The sequence below is a fragment of the Crotalus tigris genome, unplaced genomic scaffold (genome assembly GCF_016545835.1).
Source record: "Crotalus tigris isolate CLP2741 ecotype Arizona unplaced genomic scaffold, ASM1654583v1 scf7180000019097.2288821080:1192077, whole genome shotgun sequence".
Taxonomy (NCBI): Eukaryota; Metazoa; Chordata; class Lepidosauria; order Squamata; family Viperidae; genus Crotalus; species Crotalus tigris.
In genome coordinates this window covers 701,321-717,339 of record NW_024097373.1, presented here as the reverse complement: position 1 = coordinate 717,339, position 16,019 = coordinate 701,321, and the positions used below count along the sequence as shown (strand labels likewise).

Below are 16,019 nucleotides of genomic sequence, written 5' to 3'. Positions count from 1 at the left end.
AGATTGCCTCATAAAGAGGCATCTTCTTCACTGGAGGTTGTTAAACATACTGTAGATTGGATAGTCGTCTATCAGAAAATGCTCTAATGGATCCTGTACTGAGCAGAGGGTTGCACTAGATGAATTGAAGTCACTTCCAACTTTATGATTTTATGACAATGTATAATAAATCATTTCAAAACACATCTTACAAGTAGCAGTATCAATGATTCAGCATTTGCAGTTCTGTGCAAAATTGTTTCCTCATGCATTTTCATATACACAAGTGCATTCTTTTAACATGGTGTTTGTGCCCTACAAACCAAAGGATTTAAGCCCAAAACTAATCCACAACACATAAAAGCATTTTAAAAGACTAAACAGTAAGAAGTACATACTGATTCCAGTGTTCTTTGGAGATCTTATATAAACTGCCAAACATAATTGGCAAAATTGTATCAATGTTCTCTTCAATCAGACCAAGAATGTATTCATTATTCCAAAAGTACAGAGCCCTTTCTGCAATCTGAAATACACATTTAAAATATCAGGATAATGAGACTGGATAGTACCTATGTTTAAATATTGAAAATCTAAAGTTATACCTGAAAATGTGAACTTGACACACATTTTGCTATCTGTTTAAAAAGAGGCTCTTGTATTTTTTTGAACTGTGTTGGTTCTATTACATCCAGAATTTCTTCAATTTCACCTAAAAACATGACCTGTTACAAAGAAAAAATGTTTAGGCAAGAAAGATTTGTATAATAACATCATTACCATTCAGAAAGACAATTGACTGAAAAATATTTTTTTTTTCATCTACTGATAGGATTTTCTGTAATCTATGCTAATTCTATTTGCCCATGGTTTTTTTTTACATAAATAAAGTATCTTTAATTTGATATAAATTACTGAAACAACCCAGTAGCAGTAGCAACCAACAAACTCCTCATCTTTTAAATATCAGCAATGCTACGTATCTTGTATTCTTAAAACCACCTATTGAGATGATTTAGTAAATGATTTAAAAATTATCCAAATTAAAAATTCCTAGGATTTTATATGGATAAATACAGGTTTACACAGATACTCAGCTTGTGATTCAGAGCTAAACTATTGTAAGCACAAATATTCTGCAGCAACTATATTTAAAATAACATATAATTTAGAATGTCCACACTCAATATGACTAAAATTCTGTAAAACAAAATGTGAACAATATTTATATATTCTATTATTACACATAACACTGTACTATTTACTACTATATAACATGAAAAAGGTACAAATACATTATCTTTTTATAGTAAGATTCCAATAGTCATTTAATTCTTAAAACACAACATTTAATTATTTCCATTTTAATACAGTGTAATACTTATTTCTTAAGAATATGCAGGGCACAGTTCCTTCCAGCCTGATATTTGCATGCAAGACTCAGATCTGTTTTTCTCAAGGTCCATAAATAGGCAGCATACTAGAAAAGGAATGAAAACTCTACACTCCCTTCAAAAGCACAGTTTGAAGTGTATCAGCCTGGGGAAGTGTGCATTGGAAGGAGATACAAAGAGAATACTTATGTTCTGCATAATAACCTGTCATGCTGCCTTATCATAGACAGGTAAGTAAGAACTCTAATCCCACAGGATTCTTACAAAGAAGGGCCATGGTTAAGGCTCTCCTTAGGGTGCCAAGATAATTTTCTTAAGATGAAAATGGAGACTTTATGCATTATCCATATTATAGCTGGGATAAACCTGCTGAGCTATAGTAAACTGATTTTAGTATAATGCTTTAGAAAAATAATCAAACTTACCTCTTTCTGGCTGCATATTTTTGGCCAAAATTTCAGCAGTCCTCTGATAACCTGGGGTGGCAAAAATGAAAACTCATCAGAGCATATCGATGAAAACTGATAACGGTACTTGAATGATGACAATACTGTCTTTAGATTTACAAAATTCAACCATTTTGTTCAATGTATTTGACATAGATGTATCTTCAAAAATGGATTTTGTCCCAACTATATTGCAAAGTTTTTTCATTTTACATTTTTAAATGAGAGATAACAGATTAATGAATTACTGGATTCACTCATCATATTAACCCATAATAGGTTAACAATGATTTCTTGAATTTAAGGATACAGTGAGGGAAAAAATAATTTGATCCCCTGCTGATTTTGTATGTTTGCCCACTGACAAAGAAATGATCAGTCTATAATTTTAATGGTAGCTTTATTTTAACAGTGAGAGAATAACAACAAAAATCCAGAAAAACACATTTCAAAAAAGTTATAAATTGATTTGCATTTTAATAAGTGAAATAAGTATTTGATCCTCTATCAATCAGCAAGATTTCTGGCTCTCAGGTGTCCTTTATACAGGTAACGAGCTGAGATTAGGAGCACTCTCTTAAAGGGAATACTTCTAATCTCAGCTGTCCACAGAAGCAATCAATCAGATTCCAAACTCTCCACCATGACCAAGATCAAAGAGCTGTCCAAGGATGTCAGGGACAAGATTGTGGACCTACACAAGGCTGGAATGGGCTATAGGACTATCACCAAGCAGCTTGGTGAGAAGGTGACAACAGTTGGTGTGATTATTCGCAAATGGAAGAAACACAAACTAACTCAGTCTCCCTCGGTCTGGGGCTCCATGCAAGATCTCACCTCGTGGAGTTTCAATGATCATGAGAACTGTGAGGAATCAGCCCAGAACTACACAGGAGGATCTTGTCAATGATCTCAAGGCAGCTGGGACCATAGTCACCAAGAAAACAATTGGTAACACACTACACCGTGAAGGACTGAAATCCTGCAGCGCCCGCAAGGTCGCCCTGCTCAAGAAAGCACATGTACAGGCCCGTCTGAAGTTTGCTAATGAACATCTGAATGATTCAGAGGAGAACTGGGTGAAAGTGTTGTGCTCAGATGAGACCACAATCGAGCTCTTTGGCATCAACTCAACTTGCCATGTTTGGAGGAGGATGAATGCTGCCTGTGACCCCAAGAGCACCATCCCCACCATCAAACATGGAAGGGGAAACATTATGCTTTGGGGGTGTTTATCTGCTAAGGGGACAGGACAACCTCACTGCATCAAAGGGATAATGGACAGGACCATGTACCATCAAATCTTGGGTCAGAACCTCCTTTCTTCAGCAAGGGCATTGAAAATGGATCATGGATGGGTATTCCAGCATGACAATGACCCAAATACATGGCCAAGGCAACAAAGGAGTGGCTCAAGAGGAAGCACATTAAGGTTCTGGAGTGGCTTAGCCAGTCTCCAGACCTTAATCCCATAGAAAATCTGTGGAGGCACTGAAGATTCGAGCTGCCAAACATCAGCCTCAAAATCTTAATGACTTGGAGAGGATCTGCAAAGAGGAGTAGGATAAAATCCCTCCTGACACGTGTGCAAACCTGGTGGCCAACTACAAGAAATGTCTGATCTCTGTGACTGCCAACAAGGGTTTTGCCACCAAGTACTAAGTCATGTTTTGCAAAGAGGTCGTATACTTATTTCACTCATTAAAATGCAAATCAATTTATAACTTGTTTGAAATGCATTTTTCTGGATTTTTTGTTGTTATTCTGTGTCTCACTGTTAAAATAAATCTACCATTAAAATTATAGACTGATCATTTCTTTGTCAGTGGGCAAATGTACAAAATCAGCAGGGGATCGTTTCCCACACTGTAACTGACTGAGATTATACAACAAATGCAGACATTAATTTAGAGCTCAGTCAGACATAATGCCTGCATGTAACCAGTGGTGGGATTCAAATATGTGAACAACTGGTTCTCTGTGTGGATGCCGCTTCTGGAAGTCCATTCTGGGCCTGGGCAACTGGTGCGAACTGGCTGAATCCCACCATTGCATGTAACATTTTTTAAAAATAAAATCCCCACATATTTTCTAGAACAGGGGTCCCCAACCCCTCTGGCTGTTAGGAAGTGGACCGTACAGCTGGACATGAGCAGCAGGAGAATAAACAAAATCAAAACCATCCATCCCCCTCGGTCCATGGAAAAACGTCTTCCCCAAAAACCGGTCTGTGGTGCCAAAAAGGTTGGGGACCACTGCTCTAGAATTTCTATTGCCTGTCCTTTCCCTATTTAAGTATATTTCTCAATCATTTCTTAACTAGACTATTCTGTGGAAAACACAATTCACAGAAAATATATATCTGTTGCATTAATATAACAAACTGTATACTGGTAATTACTCCAGTTATAAATGACTGGATAAGTTGATTCAGTATGACAGCATAAGGCTGGTTTTAGAAATATCTTAGAATTAAAATACACTTCACAACTAGTAATTGAAAGCCAATGACTTGCTTTAGAAGCAAAGCATTTGTAAAGTGAAACAAATGAAGATACCAGGATTCTGGGCAGGATTTGCCATGGACAATAAGTGTCTTCCATTAATTTCTGGGGCACATGTATAGAAAAGTCTTCTATTCTTATTCTATTGATACACTGTAAATAATGATAGGATGTTCTATATAGGCTTCATATGAATTGTGGTTTCTTGCTGAAAACTCTAGCTGCTGAATCACATTGATACAGTGACTTGGATAATCATTATTATTTACTACACCTAAGTTTGCTAGATCCAAGTTTGAACTATATTGCAAAAGTTCAAAGAGAAATTAAAATAACAATACTTACCGGCTCTGTTAATGTCATATCTTTTTCCAAGAACTGAACAACACAGTATGCCAGCTTTAAAAAAGTTTTTGAAAATTCATAATTCATTACAGCATTATTAAATTCTCATAATTTCAACGATATTATCTGTAACATATTCTTTGAATGGTCATCTGTCATTCATATGTATGTCTATGAAGATTCTCATTCATCCAGGTCATAGCTGTCCCAAAGATGTTTTTTCACAAGGCAACTAGATTTTCTTGTTATTTTTTTTTTTTTTTGAAGACAGTTCACTTCTCATCCAAGAAGCTTCTTTTGTTCTGACTGGATGGTGGGGAATGGACTGAGACTATCACGGTAATGAAGAAACAACTGCTACAAACCAACCAATCTCAGTCCAGACCACATATATTCCATGCTGGACCTCTGCCTGACCACTACCTATTTTTAATATAGTGAAGGTTTCTACAGAAAAAAATCATGGCTGTGCCATGGATTCACCTGTGTCCCCCATTGTAGCCAATCTCTACATGGAAGAGATAGAAAGCAAAGCCCTAAACTCCTTCATAGGAATTCCACCCACATACTGGTATAGATATGTGGATGATACTTGGATCAAGATCAAAACATAGGAATTGGAAGTATTCGCCAAACATATCCACTCGGTGGACAGATACATAAAATTCACATGGGAAGATGTTAAGGAAAAGAGTTTAGCCTTCCTGGACTGTGCAGTACACATTAAGGAAGACAGAAGCCTTAACATTGAAATTTACATAAAACCTACACACCCAGATCAATATTTACATTTTGATTCTCACCACCCACTGGAGCACAAAATGGGAGTTATCAGAACTCTACATCACCAAGCTGAAGGCCTGCCTACAAGCAAAGATGGGAAAGAAAAAGAACTAAAACATATCAAGGAAGCCCTCAGAACTTGGGGCTATCCCAAGTGGGCCTTCATCAAATCCCAAAAAAGACCCAGCAGGAGCTCCTCCGTAACAGACAAAGAAGAAAATAATAAATGAAGCAACATTGTCATTCCATACGTTGCAGGAATATCGGAAAAGCTCAGGAGGGTCTTCAGCCAACACAACATACATGTACACTTCAAACCCAAGAATTCCATAAGGCAGAAGCTTGTCCATCCCAAGGATGAAACACCCAGACACAAACTGACCAATGTGGTACATGTATTACAATGCAGTGAGCCATGTGCAGATCTGTACATTGGGGAAACAAAACAACCACTTCATAAATGTATGGCACAACATAGGAGAATAAACCCATCAGGACAAGATTCAGCAGTCCATCTGCATTTAAAAGACAAAGGCCATTCTTTCTAAGACAGGAAAATCCACATTTTTGACAGAGAGGACCACTGATTTGAAGGAGGGATCAAAGAAGCCATCTATGTCAAAACTGAATGCCCCTCTCAACAGAGGGGGAGAGATACGACATCATCTATCTCCAGTCTACAACATAATCCTTTCAACAGTTCCAAGAAGGCTCAAACATCCATTTGCACTACTCAGGTGACTCTGATGACACACATAAACCTCCAGGTGGCCTCAATGACTCTCTAAAGAATGCAAATGACCGGCTGTCTGCAAGGGGTATAAAAGTCCTTCCATTTCCCACCGTCCAGTCAGAGCTGAAGAAGCTTCTTGGATGAGAAGCAAAATTTCTTCAAAGAAAAACAAGAAAGTCCAATTGCCTTGTGAAACAAATCTTTGGGACAGATTCATACATACGGTTTTTTGCCTGCACTGAGCCTCTTTTGGAACTTTATAGACTGTACAAATATTTGATGGCTGTTCTATCTTCTCTGAATACCAAGCATATCGAGGCATGAACTCTTTTTATTTCAAAGACTGGTACAATAATCCCTTTGATGAAGAGGAAAAATTGATGTCACTGATTGTATGAATTCAAAGTACACTTCGTTAATATTTTATTTATATTATATAAATGGAAGATATATGTATGTATGTATGTAATAAATATAATAAATCTTCCATTTTGAAAAATAAAGACTCTTATAAGCATCATGTAGCACAGGATCACAATGAATGCCATAAACTCAGTTATCAAGCACAAAGAGGAACATTTTCCAGTGCCACACGCTGATTGCATCATCAGATGACTCTCAAAGGGCAGATAATTACTATTTAATATTATTGGTTAATACTCTGTTTAACTATTCTATCAAACACCTTGGGAAGCAGAGATTTCAAGCTATGCCCGTAGGAACATAGAGATAAGTTATTTTTAAAATTACAATATACAATCAATAATAGATACTATAAATTCAAAAGTACAAGTAGCTGAGGAAAAACATTTATTTATTTTACAATATTGGTTCATAATTAGCAGTGTGGAAATAAATATTCATTCTGATTTTCCACTGTGTGAAATATATTAAAGTTAAAGTTATGTATCTTTAAATAATGACTTCTGCCCCTTAAAAATTCAACTTGTGCTATTAAATAACTACAACACTATGTGAGCTTCAACATGAAGTAATATTTTATTTCCTTGGATCAACATACCTGTGCGTGAAATAAAGCTAATCCCTTTGCAGTATGCATGGGAATAAGAACCTTCAGAAGGAACTGTTTATGTTCAGCTTTCAATGGCAATGCAAAACCATTGATAATACTGAGAAGAAAAAAACAGATTCAATATGAAAACTTACTATATACTATAGCAATTCATGTAATAAATGTGTATTTTTTAAGTTTACATTTTATTCTGAAGATTGTGAATAACATTATTCCTATAAATACATAGAACAAGACCAGCTCTAATTTCCACAGGGTAATAAAGACCAGTGGCTTTTCCAATCTCGTTGCTGAAATTAGTAGTTACAAATAAGCAAATCCTACATGCTGCTTGTTAGTATCCACTACTTTGGGCTGCTTGGTTCCCAATATTAGCACCTACTGCACATTCCACCAACCGAGAAAAAAGTGCTTTAAGAAGGATAGAAACTAAATCACTGCAGATTCAGTTCTCCAATTTGCACCAACTTGAGGTCATTTCTAAGGTATGGAAAAGTTTACAAATAAAAAAAAACACATTTGGAACTGCAGGAAAATTGTAACTGTTCCATTAAATGTAAAATTAATTACATGCAGTTTATGGACCTCATACAACTTTATGCGTGGGGATTTCTGCTAATACCATGAGATTTTCATTTTCTTTTTTCCTTCCCTTTTTTCTGGTCAAATCTATCAAACCCTGTTTGAAAGTAAAAAGGAAAGGAAGGTATCAGATTAGCAATATCTGTTCTACAGGCAGTCTCGCTTAATAACCAGTTGCTTAGCGAACGGTTGAAGTTACGACAATCCCCAAAAAGTTACTATGACCAAGATTAAATGTTTTGGCATCCATCCCCTTTCAAACGATCATGTGGTCGCATTTTGGACTCTCGGCAACCAGCTCTCATTTATATCCATTTGCAGCATCCCATGGTCACATGTCCACAATTTACTAGTTTCTTACAGGAAATCAGTGTTTACTTCTGGTTTCTAACAAAAATCACCCATTGCAAACAATAGGCTTGTTTTATGACTACTACTACTACAAAAAAAGACATAAATCAGGATGGTCATATGATGACCTGTTAAAAACTGGCTCAGCTTACAACTATAATTGTGGGCTCAATTACAGTTATTCAGTCAAGGTCTATCTACATTGCAGACACATAACTGTGATATTGCATACTGCCTAACATATGTTTGTAGATGATGTCCCCATCTGCAAGTCATCTGAACTTCACAGTACACCTCCTTAATGTTTTCTGGAAGCATATTTACTCAAATGCCTGATTTTCTAAGGCCAGTAACAATGTCCATATGGGATCTTCTTGCAAAGCTCTTGGTCCTCCCAGGAGTACATTAACTCCAAGAGCTCATTCCAGTTACAGCAGCTTTATCTCCCCGGCAGGCCTGATAATGACTGGGTTGGTGACAATAACTGTAACCACTGGTTACAGTAATTTTTTTTTAAAAAAAAACTGATGCAAACCTTGGTCCTTCCTAACTGCAATGAAGAAATCAACCTACCTCCCCAGTATCTCAAGTAGCTCAGCAACACCATTGAAATGTTCTGTTTCATAGATAAACCTGTTTTAAAAAAATTGCAGTTAATGTTTCACCAAAAAGTGAAGAGGAAAATACAATTAAATATTAAAAAGTTCTCCACGTGACAGTTGAGGGATTAGTATTTTTCCTGAAAACTCAGGAAAAGCAGAATGCACCTTCCAGTTGATGCAAGAATTTTGCCTTAAAATAGCTATTATACATCATGGGGAAAATCCAAAGCAGATCACAACAACCCTTCAGAACACAGACAGGTAACCTACAGCCCACAAATGGTCCCAAACAGGCCTAGCTCCAGAGCTCCTTCAAAATCTAGGCATAAAAAAAAAGATGCTTTAACCTTCTGAATCCTTTGCAACCTTTACAACTAAAAAAACCTCAAGCAATTAAGTCAATTTGTCCTGTGGGACAGTTGAGGGCAAACTAATTACCCAAAGCCTTTCAGAGGTTTAACTCCAAATATGTTATTAGTGCATTAAGAACAAGTTGTGGGTTATTAATTCTGTACTTTTTAAAGTACAAATTTAATATATGCAAAAGTTGTTAGTAAGATTGTAAACAATATATATTATACCTGAGAAAAATATTGTTGATTTGTTTCCTGATGAATGCTCTTAATCCAAGAAATTTGCCATAAATTCGATGAAGTACTGTTTTTAGAAAGTCACGCTCTCGTGGATCTTCACTGTCAAAAAGCTCCAACAGCTGTTAATAAAGTATTGTTTATTACTTCAATAAGCACTCATTGGTATATAAATTCAACCAAATTTATTCCACACCTTCCCACATAAACTAAGGTAAGTTCAAGATGGATTCAACAATACAATGCCAACAATAAACAATTTGCAAATGTATGGCAGGGAGTTCATGAGGATAAATCTTTCAGAAGGTCAAGATCAGCAAGTGCTTAGACAGAAATACAAACAGTCTTACTGGTCATAGGCAAACAAATTCAATAACAAGGATATGCTAAACTGAGACTAACCAAACCATAGCTACTGTGTGGTAGCACTGTAATTACTGCTAACAAATGCAGTGTGTACTGCCTCATCTTAAAAATAAGGAACAGAATATTATTTATGTAATAATGCATTTCTATACCTTAATAATGTTTACATAAGATATGCAAAGCCCACTATACAGTTATCTTTGCCATATTTTTTTTTTAAAAAATCAATGTAATACAGAATGACAATTCAATAGTGCCAATCTTACATGTCTTATAGGTTACGCTTTTATTTCTCCCTCTGTTTAACACAGGGGTGTCAAACTGCTGGCCCGTGCGAAACCGCACCCACCCTATTGCCGGCAATGGCAAAAAAGTCACGATTTGTCGTGACACGTCACGTGATGTTGCGAGTTTGACACCCCTGGTTTAACAATATAAGGAATGCTGGCTTAAACTCTGATCTCTGATTTGAGGGAAACCACTAATAGAGTCAATTTTTATCTGTGCTCCACCTGAAACACACCAAATTGGGCTGCACTGTTTGGAACATATTCTTCAACAGTAGTCAGAAGGGAAATGTGTGCATACTCTCCAATTGTGGGAGTGGGATGTATGGACAGGGGGTTGAACTAGAAGGCCGCCAAGGTCCCTTCCAAACCTATGACTCCGTGTACTTTGCAACAGTATGGGAAGAAAGATACATAACCGCTTTGCAACTCAAAAGGAGTATCTTCAAAAAATGTCATTTCCTCCCTTTTTATAGTTTATACAGTAAATATGCCTGTCTAAAAATATTCCTATAAAACAAAATGAATCTTCCATCCGCAAAAGAAACATTTACATTTAAAAATATCAATCTAAGCTAAAACTATATATTTCAGATGAATATTTACCTGCTGTACAAATTTCTGGTCAATATGACGTTTTGCAATGCTGGGTTGGAAATCAGGACTTTCTAAAAACCTTAGTAAAAATTCATACACCAGCTATGAAAGAATAAAATAAATGTTGTAAAAACCACTTTCATATGCAATACATTTCATATATATTGGCAAAGCCCATTAGAAAATACAGAAATCCATTTCAATAAAATTCAACATGCTAATATTAGCATATTAACTAGCATATTAACAGTTCAGGCTCTTATGACCCACTACTATAATTTTTAAGCTGCGAGAACAACTTCTCTCAAGTCCATTGCACAAAACAGACACGAAACCAGACCTGCTCTTGAGGTTTCCATGTTATTTTCTTCTGCATGATCTCTTGCATCTCTTCCTATTTATTACATAACCAATTCTTCCTTTTTTAGTGCTATTTTTTTTTTTTTTTTGTATTATAATTGCCGGGAGAAATATCAACAACCTAAGATATGCAGATGATACCACTCTAATGGCAGAAAGTGAAGAGGAACTAAAGAGCCTCTTGATGCGGGTGAAGAAGGAGAGTGCAAAAGTTGGCTTGAAACTCAACATTAAGAAAACAAAATCATGGCATCCGGCCCTCTCAATTCCTGGCAAATAGATGGGGAAGAAATGGAGGTAGTGACAGATTTTATTTTTCTGGGCTCCAAGATCACCTCAGATGGGGACTGCAGCCAAGAAATTAAAAGACGCTTGCTCCTGGGGAGGAAAGCTATGGCAAATCTAGACAGCATTCTAAAAAGCAGAGACATCACCCTGCCAACAAAAGTGCGTATAGTCCAGGCCATGGTTTTCCCAGTTGCAATGTATGGCTGTGAAAGTTGGACCATAAGAAAGGCTGAGCGCAAAAGAATTGAGGCCTTTGAACTATGGTGCTGGAGAAGACTCCTGCGAGTCCCTTGGACTGCAAGGCGTTCAAACCGGTCAGTCCTAGAAGAGATCAACCCCGACTGCTCTTTAGAAGGCCAGATCCTGAAGTTGAAACTCAAATACTTTGGCCACCTAATGAGAAGGAAGGACTCACTGGAGAAGGGCCTAATGCTGGGAAAGATTGAGGGCAATAGAAGAAGGGGACGACAGAGAATGAGATGGCTGGATGGAGTCACTGAAGCAGTAGGTGTGAATTTGAATGGACTCCAGAGGATGGTAGAGGACAGGAAGACCTGGAGGAACGTTGTCCATGGGGTCGCGATGGGTCGGACACGACTTCGCAAGTAACAACAACATTATAAGTGCACCAGGGTTAACACTAACCAGTTACAGTATCTTTGAACAAAGGTCATAAAGAGTTTTTAAAAGACTTTTTAAAAAGATTAATTACTGGAGGTAATTCCATGCTTAATGTTTGCAGTTGTTTTCAGGCAATTAGGCTTCTTAAAGGGTTTCTTTAAAGCATGCTGGCTGGGGGAGAAATCTGGGGATTGAAGTCCGTACATCTTAAAGCTGTTCAGGTTGAGAAACCAAACCAAAAGAAGCTTACTATCATCACCATCCAATATGAATCCCACAAACATCTTACCAACCTTCCTCAGGGCAATTATGCTTAATTTTTTTTCTAGAAGAGCCAATAAAAGATTTATTAAGCCTTATTATGCAGAGGTGAGTTTGCCTCTACTCACAGCTGCTGCACCAATACTAAATGCAAGTTAAAAAACAAAGAATTCAATCTAGTTAAGGCCAGAGGACATAATCCAATAGCATCCAAGGCAGGAACAAATTATAGGTTGAGGGTAAAGAAGAACCAGGGTTTAATTTGGTAACAGTAAAACCAGTAAGTTTACTGATAGCAGGTCCTGCATTTTAGAAGATAGGACTGAATGAAAAAAAAAAAAAGGAAAAATGTAAATCAAACAGGAAAAATAACATTTCAGAACCCTGGAAGGTAGAAATCAGGTGACCATATGGAATGATTTGAAAACAGATTGTATATATTGCCTTTGCAGAACTGATGGTAGGTGACAAAATTTTAGGGTTACCTGAGCTGAAATCCGGATGACCGCAAGTACAGCAGCAAGACATAGAAAACATGACTTTGTTTGATATTGCATCCAATATCTGTAATCCTAATAAAGCTGGCATGAATATCAACAACGAATCTGAAAAAGTTACCTGTATATGGGGCCAAGAAGCTTCTAATGTAGGCTCATCCTCTTCTGGATCAAAATCAGGATTTTCACTTGGAGGAAGTGTTCTAAAGATATTAGAACCAATCTAGGGGAACATAGTCACATTTTAAAAGCTATTTTCAATCTGATTTTATTTAATACAATATATAACAATACTCACATGCAACTACAAAATACTTTTAAGACCATTGTTTCATCTAGTCCAATATATACAGAATAACACAGTTGGAAGGGATCTTGGAAGTCTTCTAGCCCAAACCCCTGCTTGAGCAGGACAACCTATATCATTTTGGAAAAACGGCTGTCCAATCCCTTTTTAAAAGCCTCCAGTCATGGAGCACCCACAACTTCTAGAAGCAATCCATTCCACTGGTCAGGAAATTTCTCTTAGTTTTAGATTAGATCTCTCTCTCTGATAATCTTCCATCTGTTATTTCTTGTCTTGCCCTCAGGTGCTTTGGAGAATAGGTCAAGCCCTCTTCGCTGTGACAACCCCTCAAATATTGGAAGACTACTATCATGTCACCCTATTTCTCTTTCTTAGTCTAGACCAGTGGTTCTCAACTTTTTTAATGCCGTGACCCCATAAGTCGTAAGTCGAGGACTAAACAACTGGTCGTAAGTTGAGGACTAAACCAGTCGTAAGTCGAGAACTATCCGACCGGTCGTAAGTCGAGGACTTTCCCTGCCCGGGAGTGCCGCGCATGCGTGGTGCTGCCCCCTGCGCCAGCCAAGGCATAGGTGGCAAGCAGCAGAGACAGAGCAGAACCACCGGCTGGGCCACCAGCTGGCCCAGCCCAAGGGAGGTAAGGCACCTGCCGGGCCCCACGCGCACCAGCAACCCTCCCTGCGCCTGCTGACCTCCCACCTCCCACCCCTGGGCCTCTTTTACTTACATTTTTAGTAGTTGCTCAGCAGGGAGGGGTGGAAACTTCCAGACAGCTCGCCTTCGCTGCAGGCAACTTGCAGCACGGTTTGCAGAATGGGACTTTTGGCGGGCTCAGCAGGGCAGAGACAGCCTGGACAATTCCTATTGGCTTTTGAAAGCCAATAGAATTAGACTCTATTCAAGAGAATCTGTTCTATTGGCTTTCAAAAGCCAATAGAATAAAAGGGAGTAGCACAGCTAAGGAAAAGGGGAAAAAATGGCGGACTGCGTTGTTTGGCGACCCCTGTGAAATGGTCGTTTGACCCCAAATGGGGTCCCGACCCACAGGTTGAGAACCGCTGGTCTAGACATACCTAGTTGCTACAACTATTCATATAGTTTAGCCTCCAGTCCCCTAATCATCTTTGTTCCTCTTTTCTGAATTCTCTAGATCGGGGGTCCCCAACCCCTGGTCTGTGCACCAGCACTGGGCCATGCAAAACAAGCAAAGCCCCATCCATGGGATGCAGGCAGCACACGAAACTACGCCCCCTCTGGTCTGCGGAAAAATCTTTCTCCACAGAACCAGTCCCCGGTGCCCAAAAGGTTGGGGGCCTCTGCTCTAGAATCTTAGTATTTTTTTTTTTTATTGTGCTGACCAGAACAGGATGCAATATTCCAAGTGTGGTCTTATCCATGCAGTATAAAGTGGGACAAACACTTCATGTGATCTTGATACTATCCCTCTCTTGATACAGCCTAGGACAGTGGTGGCGAACCTATGGCACGCGTGCCAGAGGTGGCACTCAGAGCCCTCTCTATGGGCACGCACACCGTCGCCCCATCGCGCCACCCCCATGGCCCCCTCACCAGCAGCCCCCCTCCAGAGGAGAGTCACTCCGGGAGTAGTCTGCGCAGAGCAACGCAGACAAGGACATGGCAGCCGGGCAGCAAGGACAAGATTCTGCCCTCGTACCCCATTGCGTGCAGATGATGCTGTAGGGCACGGACAGAAGGCGTGGTCGCCATGACACTACTGAGCAATCTGCTGTGGCAGGCTGTGGAGGCGGTGGGTAGCCCTGCAGACAGGAGAGGCAAGGCGGGGTAGGAGCGAGGAGGTTTTTGGGCATTTGGTCTCTAAAAAGTTTGCCATCACTGGCCTAGGACTACATTGTTTTTTTTAGCAACTGCAGCATTTAAGTGGTTATATGGTTTCTACTTATTGGCAACAGCCTCTCCCAACATTGCTATCTATTTGGCAGACTATGAACTAAACGTCATAATTATATGTATGCTCTCTGCAGTTCTGAGCATATCTAGGAAAGCCAGAAGACTGTAGGCAAGGATTTATTCTCAGCAAAAGAGCATCAATCATAAACAGATTTGCAACATTGAGGATGAAATGGTTAATGAAATTAAGGATGTAATCTCGGAGTCACTATCTTCATATCCTGATGCATCAAACTATCTTATAAGAAAGAACATTTGAGACTGCAGGAGCAAGTATCTATACTTCTGCAAAGGACAGTAACACCAAGGGAAGAACAGAGACTAAAGAAATCATCAATATTGTTGGTTTCAATACTAGAGGAAAAAATGATATTGCTGGAAGTAACAGATTGTAGCATACAGATAACTACATAGTAGATGTAAGAAAAGGAATGGAAAATTATTCTGGTAGGAATATTGTGATGATCAAAACAATTGATTGTAGGTAATATTAAGAACTTTTATACACACGGTCAAAACAACAAAACAATTAAAACAACTGATTGTTTCATGCAGAGGAGTATTCAATAACCTAATTGTTAAAATGATATAAAATATGATGTCCATTTATAACAACAGGAAGCATGTAGAAATCCAATAGACACTCTTAAATTTGGTAAGGCTCACTGGTATCAAGAGCAACACTGTGATGGGAAGTAATTATAGATACAAGGTCTCACATTAAGCTAACAGTAATTATTGGAATGTTAATGACTGGATTTCTCGGTTATTACAGAATAATTCACAGTTTCTCCTCATGAGAAAGAGAGAGATGCATTATTTGAATCTGGTGAGCAAACCTTAGTAGCAGTAATCTGCACAAGAAGACTTTTTACAAGAAACTTTAAACATTTCTTTTCTTCTGCTAATAATTTCTATTACTTGTAGGGGTCTTTTAACTGAAAGACTAAAATACTTTTAACTACAGAATACCTATATTTAGAAGAACGCTAAATACAGTTATTTTGAAAACTGATAATAATTGTAGAAACTTTATCCAACACTGCTACGTCTAAACTTTATAATTATATAGGATGATTATATAACTAAACATGAATCAATGAAATGAATTTGCTTTTGTAATTAATTTTATGTGATATTTTGCAGATTAGTTCAGGCTTACTT

At 38.1% G+C, this 16,019-nt stretch overlaps 1 protein-coding gene across 2 annotated transcripts in view; it reads right to left on the bottom strand.

Annotated features, from left to right (window-relative positions):
* PPP2R5A (protein phosphatase 2 regulatory subunit B'alpha) overlaps positions 1–16,019 on the bottom strand; it is a 62,077-nt gene that overhangs the window by 17,877 nt on the left and 28,181 nt on the right. For both annotated transcript variants that reach the window (XM_039359616.1, XM_039359615.1), the window contains exons 3-11: positions 12,741–12,842; positions 10,602–10,694; positions 9,334–9,464; positions 8,724–8,783; positions 7,206–7,314; positions 4,669–4,722; positions 1,799–1,849; positions 585–704; positions 378–505 (exon numbers count right to left, since the gene is read on the bottom strand). In XM_039359616.1, the coding sequence (XP_039215550.1) occupies positions 378–505; positions 585–704; positions 1,799–1,849; positions 4,669–4,722; positions 7,206–7,314; positions 8,724–8,783; positions 9,334–9,464; positions 10,602–10,694; positions 12,741–12,842 (848 nt within the window). The remainder of the gene's footprint in view (positions 1–377; positions 506–584; positions 705–1,798; positions 1,850–4,668; positions 4,723–7,205; positions 7,315–8,723; positions 8,784–9,333; positions 9,465–10,601; positions 10,695–12,740; positions 12,843–16,019) is intronic.